The following is a 23,607-nucleotide window of genomic DNA, read 5'->3' on the forward strand; positions in this document are numbered from 1 at the left end:
GCTCTCCATTTTTTGAAGACTGGTACTTTTTCTCTATCTCCTTTTCTACTCTAAGCCATGTATTGATCCTAGGTGGCATCATTGCTTTTGTGGTTGATACTCCATATCCTAGTCATTTATTTCCTTGTTCTTCTTTTCTTTACAATATTCTCTTCAACTACTATTCTAATGTCTACATCTTGGACTTTTCACGACTTGGAATTATTCTATTTGATCATAATTTTGGAGTTCTACAATCACTATTCTAAACTTCCTTTTAGTTACTTCTAATACATCAGGTTATTTTTTAATTCATTGACTCCCCCTAATCTTTGAATTCTTTATAGCCATCAAATGCCACCCTCAAAACTCTCTCTCTTTCTCTCTCTCTCTCTCTCTCTCTCTCTCTCTTTCGTGATCCTTAGGCTCATCATTTGAACAAAAATTTCCATAACATCTTCAACATCACTAAATTCTCTTGTCCATTATCTCTTTCATTATTCATATAGGCTACATTCTAGTGAAAAATACAACAGAACAATGACTCCCCTCTGCTGAAACCATTGAGGAGTGCTACAGAAAAAAAATCTCACAAATGTGCAGGAGATGCCTATTTATACAGGCTGTCTACTCTGCCCACCATTGCCACATCCTCTTAGTCTATTTTCCATAATGATGCTTCAAACGTCTCCAGACTCCTCAAATTTCCAGTTCTCATAAGCTTTCCTATCATCTTTCTACTACTTCAAAGAGATAATGTAATTGCTCAAATTAAGAGAATCCTTTCAACTTCCTGATAATTAATCAACCAACGTACCTGTATCCATTCATATTCATAAGACAATATCTATAGTGTCCCCAAGATATTAGATTGAACCACATGAAAAGGTGAACGTATGACTACTTTTGACCAACATAAAAGCAGTTTCATATAACTAAGCTCAATAGCTTAGAGTTGCTGATAATTCAAATTTGTCCTGAACCAAATACCTCTCCTAGCATCAGACATCTACTGGTTAGTTTATAGTCTTGAAGGTATACACAAAAACTGCCCCTCCACAAGAACAACAATCACAGCAGCTCCATATACACTGGTAACTTTCTTTCCACAAATCTATGAAAAAAAATTGTTATTCACTCTCCCATATTCTCACTTTTCATTTATCCTCCAAGTAATTCACATTTGATGTATGACCTCACTACTGTGTTCCCTTTGCTGTCATGATCACAAATATTTCCCATTGCTTAATCCAGTAAATATTCTAAATTTTTATCATATTTATTCTGAATATGCACAAATTACTCTTTGAGGACTCTTATCCTTTTTCATCAAATCACATGTACTCTCCCTATCTCCTCTCTTGTTTCTCTCTGATTTTCAGGCCGATGTATTCTTTGTCCATATACTAAATGTTAGTCATCTTTAGAATTCTGAGTTCTCCTATGTTCATATTTTTTAATTAAAAAATTCTTGAGCATCTACCATATTCTAGATGGTAAAAATACAATGACAGATGTGAAACATGCTACTTAACTGCTATCATCTCAATGAATACCAGGCCCTAGCATTAATGTAAACCCAGTAATCATTATTAAAAGGTAAAGTAAAATTGTTAAATTAAAATGAATGCAAATTTAATGGATTTCTAAATTTGTGTTGACAAGTTAACCTACCCCTTTTCATATTTGTAATGCATAACTTCCAATGTGCCATTTGACTTTCATTTTATTTATGGAAATTTGATAAAAGATTGGATTTTTAAAAAGATTTTATTTATTTATTTATTTATTTATTTGAGAGGTAGAGTTACAGACAGAGAGAGGAAGAGCCAGAGAGAAAGGTCTTCCATCCACTGATTTACTCCCCAGATGACCGCGACGGCTGGAGCTGAGCTGATCCGAAGCCAGGAGCCAGGAGCTTCTTCCAGATCTCCCACATTGGTGCAGGGGCCCAAGGACCTGGGCCATCTTCTGCTGCTTTCCCGGCCATAACAGAAAGCTGGATGAGAAGAGAAACAGCCAGAACTTGAACCAGTGCCCATATAGGATTCTGGCGCCACAGGTGGAGGTTTAGCCCACTACACCACAGCCCCCAAACGTTTGGATGTTATTACGTTTTTCCATTTTTAAGTCGACTTTTCCTTTTTAAGATCTACTTACTTTATATTTCTCTTGATAAATTGCTGCCTCCATATATGTATTAGTCAGCTTTTCACTACTTAACTAGAATTCCTTAGGGCAGGCATTAAGCCAAGTGGCTAAGACACCGGTTAAGACAACTGAGTCCCTTATCGGAGTGCCTGGGTTCAATACTCAGTTCTTGCTTTTGACTCAAGCTTCATGTTAACGCAGACCCTGGGAGACAACAATGATGCTTCCAAGACACCACATGGAAGACTAGGTTTGAGTTCTTAGCTCCCAGCCCATCCTAGTCCTGGCCATTGTGGAAGTTTGAGGTGTGAACTAGCAGGTGGGATCTCTCTCTCTCTCTCTCTCTCTCTCTCCCCCCCCCATATAAATAAATAAATTTTAAATATCTGAGAGGAATAAATTATGAAAGAAGAATTTGGGAGCTGGTGTTGTGAAGCAGCAGCTAAATCTGATGCCCGTGACCCCAGTATCCCATATGGGCATATGGGCACTCCTTTGTGTCCTGGCTGTTCCACATCCAACCCAGCTCCCTGTTAATGGCCTGGGTAAAGCAGCAGAAGATGGCCTCAGGGTCTCTGCCCCTACACATATTCAAAACCTGGATTAAGCTCCTGGCTCCTGGCTTTGACTTGGCATGGCCCAGGCCATTGTGACCCTCTGGGGGAGTGAACCAGTGCATTGAAAATTCTCTCTCTCTCTCTTCCTCTCTCTCTCTCTGTCTTGCTCTCCTCTCTGCTCTCTCCTTTCTCTCCTTTCTCTCTCCATGTAGTTCTGACTTTCAAAATAAATCAATCAATCTTTTTTAAAAAAGTAAGAAGAACATTTATTTTGGTTTATAGCTTTGGAAGTTCGCAGTCCAAGGTCAGATGTCTCCATTATTCTGCATCTGATAAGCGCAGTTCATAGCAGAATGCACATGAAGGAAGGATCACACAGTGAGTTTGGAAGCAGAGGAAAGAGTCTAGTTTGAACTCTGTTTATATAATCAACCCTCTAATGAGAACTATAATTCAAGATCATGCCCCCAGTAACCGAAAGCTTCCCACTAGGTCTACTTCCTAGATAGTGTAGTTGTATCAAATCTCTACACTTAATCCATCATTGCTTAACATTAATCCATTAACTGTTAACATAGCACTTTGAACCTTAAATGTCTGCATGAGTTGGGGAACCAGTCTTGTTCAAACCATAGCAATACATTATTTTTAAAAAATAAATATCACATTCACAAATATGAAGGCAAAGAATGGAGATAAGTGAAAAGGTTGTAATACTTATAATATTTTTCCTAAAAGACTAATACAAGAATTGTTTTGTTATACAGATTTATAAAAGTTGTCTGTAGTGTGAAATTATTATCAAACATTCATAATCAATCTTCTTTTACAAACTCACAACATAGTCTACATTTTTTGTAGTTTATTAGATATCTAAGAGGTATCACCTTTGACATTTTTTAGTATTGGCATTTTGTTAAGTCTTGCTCCATAGGTTTAGTAATTGAATCATATAGGGAATTTCAGAGACACGCATTATGACACAGGAGTCATAGTGATTGAATACTGAGAAAATTTCTCATGTCAACCAAGAATTTGCAAAACAATAAGTTCAACATTATTTCATTTTAACAAGCAAAATATAACAATAATTAGTGCCAGAACAAGACTTGTAGCTAAGGTCATGATATAGGAATAAAGCAAACATCATCTCTAGTCAGGGGAAGAATATAAGACTAATCTGAGAAACAAATATAATGTCATTTAGAATTGAATAAATGTTAAGCACAGATATAATCAATGCATTTTAGTAGAAAAACTGATGTTAGTACAAAATCAATACTCAAACTACTGATGAGATTTTTAGGTAGGATTTATTCCAATGTAAACTAGAAGGAATAAAGTAAATATGCCAAACTCAATTTTGATGATATTATCATAGAAGATTAGCTATATTAAAAACAGGTCAATTTTATTAACATAAAGAAATTAGGGGCCAGAGCTGTGGCGCAGCAGGTTAACACCACTGTCTGAAGCGCCGGCATCCCATATGGACACCTGTTCGAGACCCTGTTGCTCTACTTCCTGTCCAGCTCTCTGCTATGGCCTGGGAAAGCAGTAGAGGATGGCCCAAGTCCTTGGGCCTCTGCACCCATGTGGGAAACCCGGAGGAAGCTCTTGGCTCCTGGCTTCAGATCGGTGCAGCTCTGGCTATTGCAGCCAATTGGGGAGTGAACCAGTGGATGGAAGACCTCTCTCTCTCTCTCTCTCTCTCTCTCTGCCTCTCTTCTCTCTGTGCAACTCTGACTTTCAAGTACAATAAATAGATCTTTTTAAAAAAAAGAATAAAAAAATTAGATTAGAGGTCTTAGCAGATCTGGAAAAATTGTGGTGATTCAACTGAAATTTTGAAAACACTGTAACAAGAAAGAGCAAGCAATTCTTAGCAACACATAAATGAACACTTCAAACAGAGCATTAGGGGGAAGACTTAAAGGCTAGTACATTTTTCACAAGTAAAGAAGTAAGGGGGTTGGTGATCCTAGCTGGGACAGTTAGACTAACAATGCATGGTGCTCTTTTGGTTAATGAAATAGGTGTTCTGTTGGTTTTGTTTTTGACCAGTTTGACATTCTCAAGAAGAAAATATAATTTACAAAGCTTTCTTGTTAAAACAAGTGCTCATATTAAAGATTTTTTACAGAAGACATTGCATGTTTTAGTTGGCATACAAATAAATCACAGACAAGGCAGGGCAAAATTCTGTGAATGATTTAATATTAAGTCTGATTGTTGTCATTTTATGATTAGTACAGTTAAACATTGCTTTGATAATGGTTATACAATTTACCAACACTATGTAGTTTGTACATATGGAGTCCTCTATACTTCTTGTAGTTCATCAAATTCAAATACCAATTCTCTTAAAATACTCATGGCCTGTCTAAAAATCCTGTATTTGATGAACAATTAATAACTATAATCTAGTTTCTAGAATGCTCTCTTTATAAAAGAAATAGAAGTTTATTAAAGTAAAGCATGTGGAGGAAGCACTGGGCTTGGATTCAGAACACATGATTTTTAATCAAGACTCTTCCAGTTAATGGTTGTGTGTAGACCAGATCTAAGATCTTTGTAAACCTGTTTTTACCTCTGTAACCAAACTCGAGATACACACATGAAAAATACAGTGAAGCAAACTGTTTTGATTGCTAATGGACGCAGTGGTGGTGCCTCTGAGAAAAGCATTCAGAATATTAACATGGGATTTTATTATAACTCTTAAGGAACAAATGACCAGGTAACTTTCTTGTCAGTTTTCAAACCACTTTTTGACTTGGATTTCTATTCAGACACCTGAGAACAGAACTAACAGAAGAGTTCTTGTATCCTACTTATAAGTAAATTAACCATCTTCACCAAAGGGTCTTGGTGTTTCCAAGAGGAATAATCCTTTCCTGGCCCCCACCTCCTTTGGAGTGCCCTGAAGATCACAGTGCAGGAATCAGTGGCTTCACTATCTCAGGACATGTACCATGTGGCCTGGGCATGTATCTTTCTCATGGTCTCTGGACAGCATCACTGAAAGGCTTGGTCATGGCTACCTCTACATGGTATAACTGTACTCAGCAAAATCTACATCCTATTGTCAAGCTTCTGTTTTTCTAATATGCCCCATTGATCATTTCCATGGTAATCTGAATTAGAATCTGTATTGTACAGAGGAAAATGTTTATAAATAGAAGATAAAGAATTTAGATGATCTTAATTCATTACTATTTTATATTCTTGGGTAAATCTCTTTAGCCTCAGTAGCCTCAGTTGAAGAAAGAGCAGCATAAGATTTATTATATTAATCTTACGTGGACATCTGGTGGATCACATGTTACAGAACCTGTCAAAACCCTTTATAAATTGTAAAGTGCTATATAAATGAAAGATGTTAACAGGCATCATCATCATTATGGTGACCTGTGCTTCACCTTTTGTTCATACCTTGCCCTTTGTTCTAAAAAACCTGTTTTGATCAAGGTAGGGTAAAGAAGAACTCCTACCATTCTCAGGGGCCTTAAGACTCTAAAATCAACCTCAAGAGGTTTCAATTACACAGTGAAAATGAGCCCAACACAGGGAAAAAGAACATATATCCTTGTAAAGACTTGTACATTAGTTTATGGTAGCATATCTTCATAACAGATGAAAGGTGGAAACAACTCACATATTCCCCCAATGATGAATGGACAAGTAAAATATGATATAATCATGTAACGGTGTTGGCAATTAAAAAAGAGAATGAAGTGTTGATACATGCTATAACATAGATGAACCTTGAAAACATCATCTCAAGTGAAAAAATCCATATACAAAACTATATTATTTCATTCATATGAAACATACAGATCAGAGAGATCTAGAAATAGAGCATAGGTTAGCAGTTGCTCATGGCTGGGAAAGAAGGGTTGGGGTGGGAGGTTTGTGGGAGAACAGCTACAGGACACAGGATTTCATTTTTGTGGTGAATCTGTTTAAAACTCACAAGATGATTGCATATATCTATGAATATACTAAAAACCATTAAATTGTATACTTTAAATGGGTAAATTATATGGTACATGAGTTAAGTCTAAATGAAGCCATAAAAAGAATTGATTTCTTGGAAAACATTTTTCAAAGTCAAGAAAATGAAATATTTCCCCACATAAGATATGGGAGTGAGGGAGAGTGCAAAAGGAAATTTCAGTCAGCAAATGAGTCTTCTTTAAAAATATAAATTATGTAACCTCCATTATTCAAAGTTCTCCAGTTTATTCTGCAATTCTTAGACCTAGTAATACCTTGTGAGGATCTCCAAAAGCCCTGCGATTTGATCTTATCTGTTTCCCTGGATCTTGTTCCACTCCCCCTGGGACTTGCCAAAAGATAGCACCCTGGCCTGATTTCTTCCAGAAACTCAACAAGCTCACTCCTGTCCAGCTTGCAGAACTTTCAGCCACCGATGGCTCCAGATCTTCTTGAAGCTCTTTCTTCACAATTCACTTCTTGAGTCTAAGTTTCTTCAGGGATGACTCCCTGCTACATACCTAAGCATCCCCTACCACCTTCCCACTCCCACCTCCAATCACTCATTAATGAGGTTCACTTTCAGAAGTCTAAACTTAGTTTTTTAACCTGTTCTCTTCGGTCTACCTCTACTAGCCTGAGTACCATTTGATAGCAGGAATTTTGTTTGCCATGGTCACCATAGTTTTCCTGGCAAAAGAAAAAAAATCAGTTTTTAGCAAATCAGGGGATTTTAATAAATATTTATTAAATGAATACTTAGCTAAAATAGTTTATAGTCCACATAATAAGAAATATTTTATATTTTTTGAACTAGAAAATCACATAATAAGAACTGTATAGTTAGAAGTGATTTATGGTGAAAGTGCTGTAGGACATATTGGAGGGGAAATTATTTGGAGATAGAGATCTGTTCATGGTGACTGTGAATGCGCAGATGAAACACATTGAGTATTTGAGGTGGGTGTTAGGGAAATGCAAATGAGAAAAACAGGAAAAAATTCAGAAGTAGACTGACAGGAGTAAGGGGCCTCTGTAGATAGAAATGTCTTATGATTTCAGGATTCTGAGAGTGAATAATATGTAAACAGTGAACAGATTTATTAAGATTTGCTTTTGTTTTCAAACACAGGATTTAAACTTAAAAGTGAAGGGAGAAGGAATGAACGGGTGAGGTAGAGAAGGGGGGATATAACAAGAACAGAAAAGAAGCAACAGAGAGAAGGATAAAAAGACACAAAACCCTGAGGAAAAATAGAGCAGGTTGGCAAGGATGTGGAGGAAAATGGGAATGTAAAGCTGTGCCATCACTCTGGAAAAGGCTGCCAGGAGCTTCACCTGGGTCTCTCACATGGCTGAGAGGGGCCCAAACACTTGAGCCAGCTTCTGCTGCTTTTCCCAGGCCATTAGCAGGGAGTTAGATAAGAAGTGGAGCAGGCAGGACATGAATCAGCGCCAATATGGGATGGTGGCATCGCAGGTGGCAACTTTACCCCCTATACTACAACCTCGGCCCTAATATAGAATTTCTATTGGAGGATAAATTTTTTAATTGCTCTATGCATTTATTTTTTGCTATTATTAATGCAGAAAGAGTAGACCAAAAGCTCACAAACAGCACAGTTTCACAAGATGCATTGCAGAGAAAAAAGTGACTGAGCTAGATCTACAGCATCCTAGGGTGTCTGTGGGTGCGTTCCTGGGGGAAGTGGGCCTCTAATTCCTGGTGTGGGGGGTCTCATTCCTGGAGGGGCCATGCCTCCTGGTGTTCTATTGGTGGGCTCATGGGCAGTCTCATACCAGGTTGAGCAGCCGTAATTCCTGGAGGCGGAGTTGCTCTGCTGACAGGTGTAGAATCCCCAGTCTTGGTGAAGATGGCACTGGGGCTCCAGTAGTGTTGGCAGTAGCAGCAACAGCAGCTGTGTCTCGTTCCTGTGGAGCCATTTCCTTGCTGTGATGCCCCCTGCCCACAACTCCTGGGACAGGGTATGCTTATCCAGCAGGTGCCTGGGTAATGGAGACCCCAGCTGGTACTCCTCTGCCAGCAGCCCTACCAAACCCCAGGGCCTCCTGCAGCTCCAGCAGGAGTTACCCAAGCAATGACAATGTCTTTCAGAGGTGGTCCTTCAACATTCATGGAAAGCAAGAGGGGCGATGAAAGTTTAAATAACAGACTTTAGTATTAGCAGCAAAGTATGAATATAATAAAACCACCTAATTAAATTTATGAACAATATAATATGTGAATTATGTTTCAGATAAATGTTAAAGAAATAAGGAAAGGAAGGAAGACAAAACGGGAAACACTAACATCCTCTGGATGAGCGGGCATTTGGCCCAGTGGTTAAGATGCTGTTTGGGATGCCGCCATCCCATGTCAGAGACCCAGCCCTGCTTCCATTTCCAGCTTTCTGCTAATGTACACCCTGAGAGGCAGCAGATGGTGGCTCAGGGACTTGGCTCCCCACCACCCATGGGGAACACCCAGATTGTGCCAAGTCCCTCTCAGCAGATGGAAGATACCTCACCCTCTCTCCCTTTCAATTATTTTTAAAAATGCCTCAGGAGGTTTAAAAGTGTGTTTTACATAAATATAAAAGTTCCCCACAGCTATTATTCACCCAGACTGTCAAAGTCATGTTTATCATTTCCCTGACTTTTCAGCACATGGGTGATTTCTCCAGCTGTTTCAAACAATTCTTTCACCTTTTATTTCTATTTTTTCCTTTTTAATTTTTAAAATTTTTATTACTAGAAGCAGAACAGATTTCATGTATTACATAGATGCAGTTCTAGGAAGACCTTAGGTGATTTTCTTTGTAAGCCTCAAGTTTTATTTTTTAAATGAAAACTACTTCCCAATGGTCAGATCCAGTGGCAGGAGGCCTTGTTCACTAGAAAATATGTGTAAATAATATATTTGTGCATTTTTCAACATTCAAAACAAACCTTACATTTTTGTGGAGGTCAGATTAATGATAAACAAAGCCTAATTGAAAAATCTTAGTAAGAAAATTGGAAATTTTACCAAATGAAGCACAACAGAACTGTAGACATGTTGGCAGAAGCAGGTGGGAAGAATTGTGCTGGCCAGTTACATTATGTTAAATAGACCAGGTCAATGACATATGTACTCTGTTCCTTAAAAATCAGGTTTTAATGATCTCAGTACTCTGAAATTTCCTTTAGGGATATTTTCTCATGCAGCTTCACTTTGCAAATTTGCATTAAGAGCAAATCTTTGAAAGGATACTGTCTCTGAAATTATTCCCTTTTGAACTCTTATCTACTAAAAGACCAGTTATTATAATCATATTTTAATTATGACATCAGTAAGCTTTCCAGTTATGAAACATGAAATCCTTTTATTCATATAATGTGAGGTTATTAAAACAAGACATTCAACTTGTCAGAACATGAACTGTAAAAGAAGAACAAATCTCATTTTTTTTATTTTTTAAAGATTTTTATTTATTTATTTGACAGGTAGAGTTACAGACAGTGAGCGAGAGAGACAGTGAGAAAGGTCTTCCTTCCGTTGGTTCACTCCCCAAATGGCCGCCACTACCAGCGCTGCGCCCATCTGAAGCCAGGAGCCAGGTTCTTCTTCCTAGTCTCCCATGCAGGTGCAGAGGCCCAAGCTCTTGGGCCATCCTCCACTGCCTTCCCAAGCCACAACAGAAAGCTGGATGGAAGAGGAGCAACAGGGACTAGAACCGGGTGCCCATATGGGATGCCGGTGCTGCAGGCGGAGGATTAACAAAGTGAGCCACAGCGCTGGCTCACTTGTTTACATAATGTTTGTTTACATAATGTTTGGTATTTCTGCCCACATCACCAATTTTATGAGATTTATTGTATCTAGTGGTTTGATTAGAATGGTCATCATAATCATTAGTAAGTCACTGTTACCATGAATAATAACACTACTATTCCTGATTTTTGGATGACATCATTTTTCTTCCAGAGTTATTCTGTCTTCCCTAAGCAATGAAGTAAAACTCCAACTTGTTGATCCATCCATCTAGTTCCACTTTCCCATAACTATAATCTTTATCCAGTAAATCTTTCTCCATAGATACTGATCAGATAATGTTCGTCACCAGACTGTGGCTTCTCCTGTGGACACTGGCCAAACCTTCCTCAAAGTTCAAGATCTTTCATCTACTATAACACTCCATGGGGATTGGCAGGGTTTTGTTGAGTTCCCCCAACTGCCCTTCCATCTGTATCTAGTTTTGTATCCGTATTGTCACTCAATTCCAAAGTCTGGGGAATTGGTCCCTGCCTCCCTTCCTTTCATGAGCAGCACATCTAACATCCAACACACTCTCTACCGGCTCATTTCACTCCATCTCTGTACTAACTTCTTAGAATCCTTTCTCAGCTACTTTTGAAAAATTACATGCTATGGATCATAATAGTAATAAAATAGCTGAAACTCCTAAGTCTTCTAAATCATTTCTTTTACCATGTTCCATTTTGCATTCCAAGTGTTTTCACATATATTAATTCACTTAGTCTTTGTGATAATACCACTTAGTGGATATTATTAACCCCCTTTTAATCATGAAGAAATTGAAGCTCAAAGAAGTTAAGCCCCAGGATTCCAATACAATCCCATCAAGGTGGGATGTACCAATGCCATCTCACTAGTCCAAGTGATCAATTTCAGTTCACATTCGATGGCTTGGATAGGTCTAAGAAACAAAGGGATCACACAAACAAGAAAAGTGTCTGCTAATACTAACTGATAGAATCAAAAAGGGAGAGAAAGATCCAGCATGGGAAGTGGGATACACAGCAGACTCATAGAATGGCAGATGTCCTAAACAACACTCTGGCCTCAGAATCAGCCCTTAAGGCATTCGGATCTGGCTGAAGAGCCCATGAGAGTATTGTAGGCATGGAAAGCCAAGATACCATGGAAAAGAAAAAAAGAAGAAGACCTAAATGAAAGATCTCTGTGAGTGAGATCCCAGTGGAAAGAACGGGGCCATCAAAGAAGGAGGTACCCTTCTCTGAAGGGAGGAGAGAACTTCCACTTTGACTATGACCCTATCGGAATAAGATCAAAGTCAGCGAACTCTAAAGGCTTCCATAGCCCTGGCAACTCATGACTAGAGCCTAGGGAGATTACTGACGCCATGAACAGGAGTGTCAAATTGTTAAGTCAGCAAGAGGAGTCACTGTGTACTTACATCCCATGTGGGATCTGTCCTTAATGTGTTGTCTAATGTGCAGTGATGCTATAACTAGTACTGAAACAGTATTTTTACACTTTGTGTTTCTGCGTGGGTACAAACTGATGAGATCTTTACTAATTATATACTGAATCGATCTTCTGTATATAAAGATAACTGGAAATGAAAAAAAAAAAAACCTGGTGTTAAATTGGAAATGGCGTAGAAAATTAATTAATTTTTTAAAAAAATATTATGTAGGATCTCTGCCTTTAATGTGCTGTACACTCTTATTTAATGCTATAACTAGTACTCCAACAGTATTTTTTTTTCACTTTATGTTGCTATATGGGGGCAAACTGTTGAAATCGTTACCTAATTTATACTAAACTGATCTTTTGTATATAAAGAGAATTGAAAATGAATCATGATGTGATTGGAAGGGGAGAGGGAGCGGGAAAGGGGAGGGTTGTGGGTGGGAGGGAAGTTTTGGGAGGGGGAAGCCATTGTAACCCATGAGCTGTACTTTGGAAATTTATATTCATTAAATAAAAGTTTAATAAAAAAAAAAAAGCACGCAGAGAAAAAGTAAAAAAGAAAAAAAAAAAGAATTAAGCCCCAGATCTTACACTGAGGAGAGCTAAGATAAGAACTCCATTGAAGTATGGGTGTTTGTTGAAATGGTTGAGCTGCCATTTGAGATGCTTGCCTTGATTCAAGTCCTTAATGTGCACGTGGGAGGTGGCAGGTGATGGCTTAAGTACTTTGGTGCTCCACTAATGTGGTAGATGCAGACTGTTTCCAGTTTCTGGCTTCAGATTAGCCTAGTCCCAGGTATTTTGGGCATCTGGGGAGAGTGTAACAGCACGTGAAAGAATTTTCTTTGTTTGTCTTACTCTCTGTGTCTCTCTCTGCTTTCTAAATTAGACTAATAAAATAAATAAATAAAACTTAAGAATTAGTCTGGGATGGCTCTGGAAACTACATTTAAAAATGCTATGCTGAACATCTCTTTGAAAGGCTTTCAAATCTTGTGGTCATTGCTATAACAGAGAAATCCCTTTACTCCTCATTTCTGAAACATTGAGAGGTAACATTTTGGTTAAATGAAGCATTTGGCATTGAGCATCTGAATGCCAGGGTTTATGTCCTGGGTCTAATCCTGATTCTAGTTTCCTGTTAATATGCACCCCAAGAGGTAGCAGGTGGTGGCTCCAGTAGTTGGGTTTTTGTCATTCACATTGGAGAACTGGACAGAGTTTTCAGCTCCTAATTTTGAACTGGTCCAGCCCTGGGTGTTGTGGAAATTTGAGGAGTGAGCCAACAGATGGAGATCTCTGTCTCTCTCTGCCATACATAAAAATGTATTTACATACATATATATATATATATTTAATTTGAAAAATTTGAAAATCTTCAAAAGGAACAGATACTAGAGGGTCTATCTGAGGGGAAGGAAAAGCATGTCAGTAATAGATCATAACAATGAAAGATAATAGTTAATGCTGAAAAGAGCCAGTGTCTTTACCATGCTGCTGAGGTTTGGTTCAGAGGACACTTGCTCATAAGGCAGTCTGGATAATGACTCACTTAGAAGCTAGATGAAGGCAAGGGATGAATTTGAAAATGACACTTTGAAAAGTGCTTTGACTTTTTGAGACATGTTTTCTAGACTGACCTGCTGAATGTGTAGTTTTTGTCACTGCTCATCTAGAGCAGGCATGAATGCTTCCAGAATGAGGTTGCTTATGTTTCTTTTGTTTGCATATCAGAAGTTGTTCTAAGACTAGATTTTCCTGCAGTACAGTGAACCTGTTTAGTCATCTTGCTGGGAAAGTCTGACCAAATATAAATTCTTTTAATGGGAAGGATTAGGGGTAGGGAGAAACCAAGAAGGAAGCAGGAAAGAATTGTCCTTCAGCAATTTTTAAGTGTAAAACTTTTAATTTTACCTTGAGTCCAGGTAAATGTTTAATCTCATCGCTCCTCCTATCATGGATGGAGCAATCCATCTCTACCAAACTATTAAAAATAGTTTTTGTGGCATAAATGGTTTAGAGGTGTCTACTACTTTATGACATATTCTTTTATTTTTTGAAAAATGTTTACCAGTATCTATAAATCTAAATCTTCTTACAGCCTAGAACAGTCATTGAAATTAGTCAAGGTTTAAGTTAAAATTAGGTTGTTGGTGAAAGAAATACAAAAGAAATACTATATAATTTAAAAATTAGGAGAAAATAATCTAAGGTGATGGCTTTACAGGTAAGGATATAAACTGAGCAATTTTTCACTTGTGAACATAAGACCGTAATTAGGTCACAATGCATTTCTGGCATTAGAAATTGAATCATCAACAGGTAACCACATTTATTTGTGGATGAGAATTTCATTGCAAAACAAGCTCCTTCTTTATAAATTATTTTCTGTATCTGACTCAGTAAGATAGGGGACAGTGTGGTGATGCAATGGATTAAGCTGCTACTTATGTACTGGCATCCTATATGGGAACATTAGTTCAAGTCCCAGCTGCCCTGCTTCTGATCTAGCTCCCTGCTAATGTGCCTGGGAAAGCAATGGAAGACAGCTCAAGTGCTTGTGACCCTGCCACTCACTAGGGGCTCAGATGGAGTTCCCAGCCTGACTTTGGACTGGAGCTCCATTTGTGGAGTGAAGATTCCTTTCTCTCTCTGCCTTTCAAATGTGTAAAAATAAATTTTAAAAAAAGAGAAAAAAGACAGAAATAAGATGGGCCCAGCATTCTTAAACTTTAAAAAAATTATCATATTTTTAGCCCTTATTTACTCTAGTGGAAATAATGAGTCCAGCTCCAAAATTCCATTAGAAATTTTCCAAAATCCTGGTAGTAATATATATATATATAATGTGCTTTCTTTATTAGAATATCAGTTCCTCAAAAGGAAGACTTATTGAAGACTCTTTTTTATATTATTATGTGTTTTATAAAGTAATGCTCAGTAAGTACCTGTCAAGTTAATTAATGAGTAAAAATCATTAAGTTTACCTCTCTTCTCATTAACATGTTGTTTTTTCCAGAATGCCCTAGGTTCTCGTGTATCTTTGTCTGCCTAAGGCACCTTCCCCAGTTCCACCCCACCTCTGTATTCAAGGCCCAGTACAAAGGACAACTTCTCTAAGGCAAAACAAATTATATTTACTCATCTCTAATTGCATTTGGGTCATCATTCCATGATGACAGGTATCACGTGTGTCATGGTGATTACTTCCTGGGTCTCTCAATTACACGTGCTTGGAAAGGAGATGATGTTTTAATCATTGTGGGTCTAGCAGAAGATGTTTGATTAGCATGAACAGGAAACTCAGTAAATGTCAAGTGAATGAATTCATGATCACCATGGTTTTCTATTGATAAAGGTGATGGATAAGTTCATCAGCTCTTGCTTGGTGCTCCAGCTCCACAGCTTCTGAAGACACTTCAGATACATTCAGATTGTAATGTTTTCCTCTCACCACCAACCAGTTACAGAGTAACTTTTAGATCCTGCCAGAAACCCAGCTGAACTCAGAATTAGTGCTTCCTGAATACTTTGCAGAGTTTAGGTTGATGGATTTTGGGTAGGAATCTGCCTGTAGATTCTCCTCTGCCCAGACCCAAGAATACCAGAGTCATCATCATTCTCTCCAGATCATCAGTGTTCAAAGGTGCGGCTCAACTGGTATCTATAATTATTTAGCCAAGGCCTACTTTCCACTTCACCACAACCAGGTTCCAATCCCAGAGAGGGTGATTCTTTCTTGTTCTTTTCCATATGTAATTTGACAGAATAAGAATTAACATCTTAAATTCCCAAAACCATAATGCTATGCGTTTCTTCTATGGATTAGAACTCTCCAGACAACCCAAGACTGTGTTATCTTAGACCGTCTCAACTCTAGAACTGCTCAGACCTGGTGTGGATACAGAGCTTTGTCATATTTCCCTGCTTCTGTGAGGGTTTCCCAAATGTCAGTCATCTGCATATAATTTTCATGCATTTTGCCATCTTCATCTAACACTGATACTATTATTGTCTTAAAATGTTTTCTATAAATTGATTTTCTATTTACTCAAATATGGCCTTATCCCATGCAACATCATCTATATAAATCACAGGCTTGAAGCCTTACAACCCTGTAATAGATAGTAACCGTATCACACTGCAGAGTGCCTGAGTCCATTCTATTATGAATTTCTTCTTTTTTGCTAATGATTTGCCTCTTATAATTCTCTTTAATCTTCTTAAATCTGCCCTAATTTAGATGTTCTTCATATGCACTTCAGATTGCGTGTTCTATAAAGTCAAAGTATAAAGTTGGAAGTATAAAGTTGGGAAAGAGCCCCCAACAGCCCAAGTTTTATTTCTGGCTCTCTCAATACTCAACTTTGAGGTTTTTTTTAATCTGTGAACTGCTATCTGTCCATGTTATAATGAGAAAAGTGATACAGATGCTCTTGCTCTCTGAGGTTCTTTGTGACTTGAAGCACTTGGACCAGATATGTGATATTGGTACATTTATAAAGAAATAGTTGAGGATGTTTAGTAAAATGATCAGGAAATAGTAGTCAACTATAGTATAATACTTACTTCCAAAAATCATAATAGAAAACTTAAATGTCAATTAGATTTTTGGTAGTGCTTTTCTAATATTTCATAGAAAAATATACCTAAATGTTGTCAAATGCAATATAAGCTAACTAAAAATTCCAGAATAAGTTCTGTATGCTGAGAAGAATATTCAGTCTTAAAGACTTGTTTTTAATACACAACTCTCTCTCTCTCTCAAAAGGCCAGCAATACTGGGTAGAAGAATAAGCACGGTTCAACCATGGATGATTGCACTTATTGTCACAGCCATTGTGTTGGTTTTGGCAATAATTATTGGTCTCCTTGTTTATTTTTTGTCATATGGTAAGTACCTATTTCACATTGTTTTCAAAATCTGAAAATTCAATTTGTCTGAAAGTCTAACAATCTTCTAACATTTGCAATGCCATTTTCATTTGAATAAACATATTCATTTGAAAAATGATAAAATTCTGTGTAAAAATTACTTCCAACATTTAAAATTTGGTTCAATTGATATAATAGTATCTCTTGAGCAATCCAATAGATTCCTATGTGATTTTATGTTTTAGTAATATTTAATATACTAGTAATTGGAATACTATTTCAGTAAAAATTATAACTTTAATATCAGGCACTTACAATGCTGTATATTGCCTTTACTAAATTAACAGCTTCAATTTATTAATTGTCATTAACAAGTGACAGTTTTTTCAGGATCCAACAGACAACCACAGTGACTGTGATAATATATGCATTTAAAAAAGAGAGAGGGGCCAGAAATGTGGTCTGGCGGGTTGGGCCATATTGCTGCAGTGCCAGCATCCCATATGGGTGCTGGTTGGAGTCCTGGCTGCTCCACTTCTGATCCAGCTCTCTGCTATGGCCTGAGAAAGTAGTGGAACATGGCTCAAATCCTTGGGCCCCTGCATCCTCATGGGAGACCCAGAAGAAGCCTCTGGTTCCTGGCTTCGGATCGGCACAGCTCCAGCCATTCCAGCCAGTTTGGGAGTGAACCAACAGATGGAAGAACTTTTTATCTCATTCTCTGCCTCTCCTTCTCTCTATATATAACTCTGACTTTCAAATAGATAAATAAATCTTAAAAAAGGGTTATAGAGAGCTATTGGCCAGAACTGTTGAAAATTGAATCCCCAGGAATTCACCAATTATACCAACTTTTGAAACTTCTTAATTTATTTGATAGACTGAGAAAACTTGCCTCCACTGGTTCACTCCTGAAATGCTCATAATGCCCAGGGCAGGGACCAGGCCAAAGCCAGAAGCTGGAAATTCCATTCAGGTCTCCCACATGGGTATCAAAAACCCAGTTACTGAGCCGTTGCCACTGTCTCCCAGTGTCTACATTAATATAAATCTGTAGTCAGGAGCCAGAACAAGATATTAAGGCCACATACTCTGATGTAGGAAAGGGATAACCGGTGGCTTGAATGCTAGGCTAAACACCAATCTCTATGCAACCTTTTTGATGATAATCACCTCTTCTTTTTAAGTACAGGAGTACTTAAAAACTCATGGAAAGCGGGATTTTTAAAAATATTTATTTATTTTGAAAATTATAGTTACAGAGAGAGGGACACACACATACACACACCTTCCATCTGTTGGTTCACTATTTAGATGGCCTCAATGACCAGCATTTGTGCAGGTTGAAGCCACAGGTCTCTTAGGTAGGTTGCAGGGCTCAAGCACTTGGGCCATCTTCCACTGCTTTTCCCAGGACATTAGCAGGGAGCTGGATCAGAACTAGAGCATCCAGGACATGAACTGGCACCCGTATAGGATGCCTGTGTCGCAGGTCGTGACTTTACCTGCTACACCATAATTCTAACCCCAGAAAATAGAATTTAAAGATAGTTTATTTGGGTGGGAAAAAGTTCAAATTCATGCACATGGAAAATGTATATTATAAAAAAGTATGAATTTCAAAACCTTTTGTACCAAATTAAATGTATCTTTTAATTCCATTTGCATGAACTTCTTGAAGTCCTCTTGTGTTTCTACAACTGAAATGAACCAAACAGAAGCAATTTATTTCTGCTCTGCCTTTCAGATCAGAAGTCCCACTATTACCACACCTCCTTTCAGATTCCCAGTGTGGAATATAATCCTGAGTTGTCAGTAGAACACTCAAATGTTAGGACTTATATGAAAGAAAAAATCAACAGTGAGGTAAGTGTGGGCTTTGCTATCATCAAGTCTACCCTGACAATACTGTTGTGGAGAAGATTAGAACAAGAGCCAACTTGTCAGCACAGCAAAGTCCACCTATGGTAAGGTTGCCTGGCAGCAGCAGAATGCCCAGTTAAATTCCAATTTCACTTTCTCCTGAAAAGGTCTTCATGCAATATTTGAAACTTGCTTGCAGTGAAACCTCATGTATTGGTTTTCTGAAATTCAAATTTCATTTTATATTTATTTGTTAATTCTGAAATCTCTAAACAAAATTACCTCAGGAAGCTCATTCAAATATATTAGACAAAAGACAACTGCACCAGAAACTAAACAATATAAGCTTATCAAAAAAATAAATAGCTCAGATACAAAACATATTACTTAAGTTACCTGGAATTTAATCACCTATTCTATGGATAGCAGTGCATTTCTCATTAGGCAGCTTATAGCCAACATTTACTCCTAAAGTTATGCCATTAAAAAAAAAAAAACTCTTTCCCTGGAGGCTTCAGCTATAGCTACAGTCTCTACTGAGCCCAGCAAGGACCAATCGAAGATGGAAGATCATACTTTCATCCAAAAATTGAAGAAATAATTTAGCCAATTCAGATTGAAAAGTGATTTAATGAATTGGAGAATGTGATTCAGTAGAATGGGTTTGCCTTTCAAAAACAAATCCTAAGTGTATTCTGATTAAGGGAGGAAAAACTGGGGAAGAGTATAGAGTATAGAATATGTTGTCACATCAAGCAATATATTCCAATCAAGTGTTGGAATCAGAATCATCTGGATTCATGTCCTAATTTTATCCTTTGTTAGCTTAACAACTTAGAAAAAGCTACTCAACCCCACAAATTCAGTTCTGAAATAGCTATAATTTCACCCACTTCTCAGTCAATCTGAGAAGTAATAAACATAGTGAATAAAAAGTATGAAAAGTGATGTCTCAATAACCTTTTTATACCATTCTGTGAGAGTACTTACTGTCTTAACATTATTATCTTGTATGTCTATACCCCTTCTAGACTTGTGAATTTATTGATATTTGGGCTAATTCTACCTGTTGTTATATTTCTGGCACCTCTCAAGGTATCTGCCACCTAGTAGGACCATAAAAATATTCATATAAGAGATAAGTAAACAAATGACCAAGTCGTCAATACTAGTCCTGCTGCCTACTGTGTAAGTGGAAATCAGATAAAGAAGGAAAGTATATTATTTATTATGTGTAATATAATAAGTATAATGATTTAGACTAGGAGTCAGTGTTTTTCTATAAAGTACAAGGTATAAAATTCTTTAGCCTTGGAAGCTACAGTCTCTACAACTACTCATAGCTGTCATTGTAGTGTGAACAGTCATTACAAGTCATATTAACAAATGAATGTGATATTTCAATAAAGCTTTGTTATAAACACCGAATGTTCAATTTTGTAAAATTTCTAAGTTTTCAGAAATATTATTCTCTCATTTTTTAACTATCAAAAAATGTGAAGGCCTTTCCCAGATCATGAGCAATAAAAATTAGGCGCAGGCAAGAGTTGGCTTCTATGCTGCAATTTGCTGACCCCTGATTTACAGTTTGGACAACATTTAGAACAAATATTTTCCTAGAAGGAAGGACTAAAGACAGAACCTAAAATAAATTTTATAGATTTTTTTTTGTAGAGTTAAAAACCCAGACTGTTTATGTGCTCATTTGCCATGAATAAAATATGGTCCATGAAGCTATGATTTAAAAAGGAAAAAAAGTGATGGTATTGGAAAGAAAATGGAAGGAGGCAAGCTGAAAATGTATAGGTACTATATATATATATGCATATGCATATACATTATTTATATTACATATGAATATGTAAAACATATATGTAAAATCTTGAAGGATATATACCAAAAATGTAAATAACAGGTCTCTAGACATTAGAAATGATTTGAATGTCTTTATCCTACTCTTCTATACTAGTTGCTTCTTAAGTTTTTTTATAATATATATGCATTAGTATATATGTATCATATTAATGCACATGTATGTACTGTATATAAAATTATTTCCTCAAAAAATAATTTACCTTCATAGTCCTTTATAAGGAAAATACATGGTCATTTGTTTTTGAATAACTATAGATTTTTTAATAGACTTGTACTCACCAACTTATCCAACATGATACCACATGAAACTTCACCAAAGAGCATTTCATAAATCAAACCAGGTGACTGCAAGCACTTGTTAGCCCTACAATCAGTTTTGCAGTACAACATTTACTCTTGAGTTTCTGCCTAACTCTTCAGATATGGGTATACTTATGGTTCAGTCTTATTTCTGACAGGCCACCTTGATGAATCAATTGTAATAAAGTTGATGCAATCACAGATACTGCAACAAGCTTTGATTTTATTGAGAAATAGTTTGACCTATGAATTTATACCACAGAGAAATTATTACATGTAAAAATTCTGAATTGATGCCCAAGAGGCATTTATTGTCTTATTCCAAGAAATAATTTCATGCAATTTTCTTAAAAAGTATATTTATTTTAGACAAGCGTCTGTATTTACTAATATACTCTTCACACTCCCTCATTCACCACAGGTTCAAAACATGATCTAAAAACTTTCACTAAATTCTAAAATACTGACCCTCCAATTCTAGCTTAATTTAATTCTTTATATCAGTCATCTCTGGCCATGTGAAAAGTTGTTCAAAACATTCAACTGTAAGTATGACCTTTATGACATCAGGATGAAGCCCAAATGAGCTTTGTGGATAACTCTAAACAAACATTGAACCAAATCATATTTGTGTCATTGTAGATTTTATACAAGCACCTTGTGACATATTGACATGTGTGAAATTCACATTTAACAAAGTTCTGTTCTGCTGTTTTTCTTTTCTCTTCTCAGATAGATAACATATTTCAAAGATCCAGTTTAAAAGATCATTACATCAAATCTCATGTTGTCAACTTTAGGTAACCACAACTAATTAATTTGTATTTATATATAAAATGATTATATTAGTGCTTTTTGGAAAAAAGCTAAAGATCTTATGTATACCAAGGATGAAAGCAACTTTATAATATTATATTTAATTGTTATTCCTCCCACACTGTGTACCTGTAGTAAGAAGTTCTTGAAAAGTAATGAAATGCATTCTACTAGTTGTTCTTTAAGACTTTTGCATTCCAGTTGAAGATTATTATAATCATTAGCTACTTTTTTCAATTTTATTTATTTATTTACTTACTTACTTACTTGAAAGGCAAATAGATTGAAAGGGAAAGGTGTTTCATCGGTTTATTCACTCCTCAAATGCCCACAAAAGCCAGCAGCAGGCCAAGTCAAAGCCAGCTCTGTATATGAGTGGCAGGAACCTACCTACGTGAGCCATCACCTGATGCCTCCCAGGATGCTCATTAGCAGGAAGCTGGAATCAGGATAGACTGGTCCTTGAAGCCAGGCACTCCAATATGGAATGTTGACACAGCAAGCACTGTCTTAACCACTGCGACCAACATCTACCCCAATTTTATTTACTTTATAAGAATAATATATAGATATTTTGAATTTTTAAAACACAAAATATGTATATATACACAAGCTTAATGAATTTAACAGGTGCATTTGACATTTTTCCAGAAAAAAAATTCTAAGAAGTTTCATATAAATTTCTTCTCCTTGAGTATGAAAAAGTTTTACAAGCAGGAAATAATTCAGGTATTAACATCTGTGTACATATGAAGGGTAGATAATTTCATGACAAATCAAAAAAATTATTGTTATTATATTTTCTTGAAGATACAATTAATGGTTAAGTAACAATGGATAACATAGTAACTCTGTGGTTATGCCCTCACTCATTCTGGTGATTTTATTTTTCAGGCCAGGCAAAGATGGTTTGAAAACAGATGCATTACTTATGTTTCAGTTCCCTGCTAACAATGCAGCCACAATGAGAAAGCAAGCTGATGACATTTTACATCAGAAGCTGAATTCAAATGAAAGCCTCTTGATGATCGATACTTCATTTCCTTACCTTAGAGGCAAGAAATATTGTTTTTCTTCCTTTGCTACAGTTACTTGCTTTCTTAATCTTCTCAGCTGCAGAGAAAGTTTCTCACTTACTTAAAAATGAACAACCCCCACAAAGCACCAAAGATTATCTTTGTTTGGCTAAGATCAAAATAATTTTAAAGCAAGCATTGTATGAAAATGCAAATATAATAATATTTCTTCTTTTTAAAAAAATCATATTGAAATTGTTTGAATTAGTGAAGCATGCACGTGATAAAAACTAACCTGCACCGCTGACATAGGTGCCTCACTCTTCACTTGCCATACTGTCTACAGTCTGGATCCAAAATGTGAGAGCAGTTTGGACACACAGAGCACAGTCTGTGGGACTCAAGGAGGACTTGGGCTCAAGTTAGAAGAGCTCCGCCTCTCCATCCTTCCCTCAGCACCCAGGATAGATTTTGCCCAGGACATGAAGGGGCCAATGAAGAAGAAAGATGCCAGACTTGATAGGACCTGTCTCTGGGATAAGCACAGCCTCTCCTTTGTAACCCAGACATAAGAGCTAACTGACGGATGTTTGTGAGATGAGATTAAACAAAGAGCATTGTAATTCCAGGACAATGAGTGAACTCTGAAGTTGTCATATTTTACCAGAACTTGTTTAAGCCATGACATGAGATTATAAAGTAACAGAAAATTACAAGTTGCCAGTAAATCTTCCCCCAGTACTATTCTACAAAATAGTTCCGGGTGGGTACAGCAGGTAGCAGATGCTAACAGAGGAGAAGATTATACTTTACGTTTGGCATAAGTCAGAAACAAGAAAAATCAACTTGAAGCTCCTTCTGTGAGGGATGCCCAACGTCCAGTTCTATCAATCACACAGGCATACTGCATCCAAGGCGCTGGACTATAGAAGGCAGAGACAAGGTTTCCAGAGGG

At 37.0% G+C, this 23,607-nt stretch overlaps 1 protein-coding gene and 1 pseudogene across 1 annotated transcript in view; one reads left to right on the top strand and one right to left on the bottom strand.

Annotated features, from left to right (window-relative positions):
• LOC133765715 (transmembrane protease serine 11G-like) overlaps window positions 1-23,607 on the top strand; it is a 36,491-nt gene that overhangs the window by 2,902 nt on the left and 9,982 nt on the right. Inside the window, exons 2-5 of the mRNA XM_062199255.1 lie at window positions 16,679-16,800; window positions 18,530-18,648; window positions 21,553-21,620; window positions 22,531-22,691. Coding sequence (XP_062055239.1) covers window positions 16,679-16,800; window positions 18,530-18,648; window positions 21,553-21,620; window positions 22,531-22,691 — 470 coding nt within the window. The remainder of the gene's footprint in view (window positions 1-16,678; window positions 16,801-18,529; window positions 18,649-21,552; window positions 21,621-22,530; window positions 22,692-23,607) is intronic.
• Window positions 8,363-13,850, bottom strand: LOC133765796 (small nuclear ribonucleoprotein-associated protein N-like; annotated as a pseudogene).

Source organism: Lepus europaeus, chromosome 8, assembly GCF_033115175.1.
Source record: "Lepus europaeus isolate LE1 chromosome 8, mLepTim1.pri, whole genome shotgun sequence".
NCBI classification, from domain to species: domain Eukaryota; kingdom Metazoa; phylum Chordata; class Mammalia; order Lagomorpha; family Leporidae; genus Lepus; species Lepus europaeus.